Below are 4,889 nucleotides of genomic sequence, written 5' to 3' on the forward strand. Positions count from 1 at the left end.
CTGCTTTCCCCGGTGTCTGCGGAGCTGGCCAGGACCCACACCCTCCGCCTGACCACTTTCCACGCCGGCAGGGTCCCCGGAACAGATGGGCAGGGATGGGGGGAGTCCTGGGGTTCTCTGTGTGCTTGGCCTGCACCGCTGACCCGTGAGGGTGAAGCTAGTGCCCCTGAGCAGCACCCCCTGTGCAGTACGAAGTACAACCCCCTCCCCGTCCAACCTTCCTCCCTCCTGGGCTGGCAGCTTGTCTACCTTATCAGAGCCACGGAGAGGACGTGGTGGAGCTTGGACTCAAAGCACCCTCCAGCCCGGCCTCAGTCCCCAGCAGACCCCTGCACCCTGAGGCCCGGTGAGGCCTGTCCGCTTGCGGCCGCAGGGCACCGGTGGCAGCTACCCCCTCCCCCCCTGGTCTCCCAGACCCAGCTCTCAGGTGCCCGCAGAGCCGGCCAAGGGCCGAGGGGCAGGCTGGGATAAAAGGGCCATGTGGTTCTTGCAGAGGCCTCACGCACGGCCTAGAGCTTGAACTTGGGCTCTGCCAGCAGCCTGGAGCAAGCCGTGCGCACAGCCGGGGGGGGGGGCTCCCACATGCACACGTGTTGTTCTATTTTTAAGCTTCCTCCTTGGAAGGCAGAGGGTCCTGAGCATGTGTAATCTCCACGCTGTGTGATGGAGATCTTCAGCTCACTGTACAGTCTGCAGACTGCGTGTCCTCGGCTCAAGTGCAGTTACACACAGCCACTCCGTGTGGGACAGCACATCATCACTGCAATACATACAGGCAGGCGTGGCCATGCACGCCTGTGACTGCAGCACTCTGGAGGCTGAAGCAGGAGGATCTCAAATACAAGGTCAGACTCAGCATCTTAGTCAGATCCTGGCTCAAAAATTAACAGTGTAACAAAATGAACATCAGGAAGCTGGAATGAGATTGTGGGGGGAGGAGGGGTGTTGAGCAGATGAGGAAGGACACAGGGGACCAACACAGCTAGAAGATTCAACACACAGGAAGTGAAGCAAGCCTGAGGGTGGGAACAGACAGGACAGGAGAACTAAAGACAGGGGTGAGTGATCAGGAAGTGCCCACAGTCCACACGTTAACTTCTAACCCCGCGTGTTGAAAGACCCCCAGACTCCTGGGATACTTTCGTCAACGGGAGGGCGCCCCAGAAAACTCAGACTCCAGGCCGGGAGATTCAATAAGCAAGAGGAGTTTATCTGACGTTTGCGCAAACGGACTCTCTGTCCTGAGCAGACAGGGAGCCCCGAGCAGTGGCTACAAGCCTTTTTAAAGGCAAAAACCACAAGATTAACGCATAACACCAAAGCATCCCATGATTGGTCCATTTAAAAGTCACCATATACACCAACAATCACTTTGCCACGCGGGAAATTTTGTAACACTCTTTGTAAAATGACTGGCCCCTGGTTGGTTTAAGGGGGGTTTACATGGTTACAGGCCCATGGTTGGTTGACACTTGGCTCAGCTTGTGGTCTTGCCAGGTGGTCGTTGTCAAGGTTTGTCCCAGGGATTGCTTAATTAATCTGGAACTGAAGAAAATGTACTATCTATAACCGCTGTCCTTGTCCTGGGTGGGCTGATATCCGGACATCTGGGCCAGCCAATATCCTTGAGTCACTGCCCAATTTTATTTCCCGGGGAAAAGGGGGTCTGAGTGCAAGCATATTTACAGAAGCAAAATCAGCAGTTAGCAAGTTAGTAATGGTAATGGTAAAGTGAGGTTTTTAATTTTTAACCCTTCAGTGTAACTGTTTGAAGTTCAGGAAAAAGAAAGGACTCAGGATATAGCTCAGTGGCACAGCACTTGGTACGTGCTTATGTACCACAGCCTGTAAGCAAGCAAATAAGTAAGTAGATACTTGCCATTTAAAATAAGTAAGTAGATACTTGCTGTTTTAAACCACCAAATTTGGGGGCACTTTGTTATATAGCAATAACCCATATAGATATTATTGTGAACTTATTTATTTTGTTGCTGGTCCTGAGGCTCGAACTTTGGGTCTGAACACTGTCTGTGAGCTTCTTTTTGATAGAGCTAGGATGCTATCACTTGAACCATGGCTTCACTTCCATCTTTTTTTCTGTGATTAATTGGAGAGAACTTTCCTGCCGGGGCTGACTTCAAACCATGACCCTCAGATCTCAGCTTCTTGGGTAGCTAGGATTGCAGCTTTTTTTCATTTTTTAAATGTGGTAAGACTTCTTCTTGTGCAGTAGCAGTCTGGGACCAGAGGAAAGAGGGTAAGTTAGCAGATCAAACAAGGACCCCATCCTTCAGTGTCTCCATCAGGGAATCTTTTGCTGACGGCTCTTTGATTTTCACCGCGGCACGGAATTCTGCCGCAGCCTGTGTGGTGGGCCTGACCTACAGAACAGAGGCGGGAATCACAGAAGCCAGTCACTCCTCACACGGGCTGTGACCAAGAAACAGCCCCGTCAATGGCTCTGGCTCTCACTGCACACGGGGCAAAGACGTGGTCCCCACGGTGCTGCAGCCAGCCGGAGCCGCTCACAGTAAACACACCGCCCCAGGGCTCTGCCCACGTAAGCTGAGCCAGGATTCCCGATGCCAGCGCCACTGTGGAGGGCGGTGGTCACCAGCAAACACTGCGGTACCTGGACTTGGCTTTCCTAGGAGCAGTTCCCTAGCCTTCCTTCCTTCCTCCCTCCCTCCCCCCTCTCTCCAAAGAAGCAACTGTTGAGCTGAGCCCAGTGCTTCACGCCTTCCCCTAGTTGCTTGGGAAGCTGAGAACATAGCAATTTAAAGCCAGCCTGGCCAGAAAAGTGAGAGACCCCTTTTCAAATCATAACCAAGGGCAGTGGCTCACACCCGTCATCCCACACTGTGTGAAGGCTCGATCGGAGCCAGCTTGAAAAGCCGGAGAGACTTCATTTCCATGGTAGGAGATTGGACACTGTGGTACACAGCCAGGAGCACCAAGAGGATGGAAAGCTTACAATAAGTAGAGAGGTTTGAACCTCAGGTGTGCACCAGGCAGGAAGCAAGACCCTATCCTACAAATCAGCGAAAACCAGGGCTGGAGGTGTGGTTTAGTGGCACTGTGCTAGCCTAGCAAGTGGGAGGAACCAAAGGAGAAAGAGGAGAAGGGGAAGAGGAAGAGGAAGGAGGAGGAGAAGGAGGAGAGGAAGAAGAGGAGGAGGAGAAGGAGGAAGAGAAGAAGGAAGAGGAAGGGAGAGGAGGAGGAGAAGGAGGAGAGGAAGAAAAGGAGAATGAGGAGGAGGAGGAGGGGCAGCAGCAGCAGCTGTTGTTTAGGGACTGGAGTCTCGTGGGGTATATAGAGAGAAGAACCAAACCACTTCAAATGAAAGATCCAAGTCTCTCTGGCTCGGAGTGGGACGCGGTCTGTCACAGCCCAGAGGTCTCCGGGGCCCTCAGCAAGGGCTGTGCCCCTTTGTGCAGACCAGGCACTTCGTGGCATTTTCCTGAAAGGTTTTAAGTGAGTTCCTTGTCATAATATTTGTGCTAAGTTGCCATTTATTGTTTTTTTTAAGCTCCTAGGTTAGCTGAGTGAGAAAGAAAGCTTTGGAAAGAAGGCTAGCTAGCTTAGTCAAAAGGTCAGAGGCTGGAAAACCAAACAATGGCTCACACAGCCAGCAAGCGCAATTTCTGCTGCCCGCCTGAGGTGCGAGGCCGGCTCTGATCGACAACGAGACAGACCCTAGTGGACACTGGCTACGGCCTCCTGTGTGGGGGGTGCTGATGGAGGTGTGCAGGTGGCGCCTGGACGCCATGAGCGTGACAGGGCCTGGTAAGCTGCAGACAGGCAAAGCCCCCACCTGCCGGCCGGCCTGGCAGGCTGACTCCTCCCGAGTGCGAATCCAGCGTGACCGGGGAGTTTTCGAGCTGAGCTGGGTCGGGCTGTGAGTGCTGCTTTCCGCCCTGCAGAGTCAGAGCACAATCCATCCCAGCACCCTCGCTCCAGGGCCAGCTGTTCTACAAACCTCCCAGCAGAGGCTCAACGACATTACGTCCAACTCTTCAGGTCCCACCTGCCCGCCTGTGGGCCTGCTGAGCTGCCTCCTAGCAAAGGGACCATTGTGTTTCCTTTGAAGATCGACCGTTGAAGCATTGATTTGTATGAGCTGAGACTCTCAAAGGAGAGCATCCGGCTTGGGTGTCAGGCTTGGGTGGAGCAGGAGAACCGGACCAGGCAAGAGCAGTCTAGGCATGGACCGCCTTGGCCATCAGCTTCTCAGCCTGCGCGCTTCTCCTCCATGGCAGGTCTGGGCCAAAGTTCCTGCCTCCACTTCCCTTCCTCCACGGCATGTGAAGTCTTGTCTTTGCTGACCCCAGCACAGCCCCTGCGCCTGGCAGGGACTGTGGCTGAGGCTGCAATGCCTGGGCTGGAACCTCCGACACCCCAGGATCCAGTGTGAGTTGTTGGGAAGAGGAGAGGAGCAGGGGAAAGGGCAGGGAGGGCTCCGCGAGGGGGGGGGAATGATGGGGGGCATCCTGCGCCAAGCTGGAAACGGGCAGCAAACCTGGTTACCCTTGGCAGGACTCTCACCAGGGCAGGACATGGAGGAGCACAAAGATCCTCCGCTGACGGCTCCAGTGAGGGGCAGCGGGAGCGCGCCCTGGCCATTCACACTCAGGACATCACACGGGTGTGCGCCCAGGGCTCCAGGAGCGGCGCCCCCGGCCCTCCTGCTCGGCCTCCCCTCCTACCGGAGCCCCCTGGGTGCTTGGGGATCGGTCCCCACGCCCCGCACCCCGGGGCCACGCCGCCAGCTGCGCGGAGGCCCTGCGGCCTGTGGGCCCCCTCCGCCCCCGGTGATGGCAACTGGGGCTCAGCTCGGGAGAAGTTGGGAGGGGGAGCTGCCCAGCGCCCCGCGCTCCCCGGCCCGCACC

General features: G+C 55.7%; 1 protein-coding gene across 1 annotated transcript in view; it reads left to right on the forward strand.

The window, feature by feature from the left end:
• The first annotated feature begins 4,478 nt into the window (after positions 1-4,478).
• The window catches only part of Ntsr1 (neurotensin receptor 1 (high affinity)), a 46,034-nt gene continuing 45,623 nt past the window's right edge, over positions 4,479-4,889 (forward strand). Inside the window, exon 1 of the mRNA XM_013030347.1 lies at positions 4,479-4,592. Coding sequence (XP_012885801.1) covers positions 4,479-4,592 — 114 coding nt within the window. The remainder of the gene's footprint in view (positions 4,593-4,889) is intronic.

This window comes from Dipodomys ordii, unplaced genomic scaffold (assembly GCF_000151885.1).
Source record: "Dipodomys ordii isolate 6190 unplaced genomic scaffold, Dord_2.0 Scaffold129, whole genome shotgun sequence".
Classification (NCBI taxonomy): domain Eukaryota; kingdom Metazoa; phylum Chordata; class Mammalia; order Rodentia; family Heteromyidae; genus Dipodomys; species Dipodomys ordii.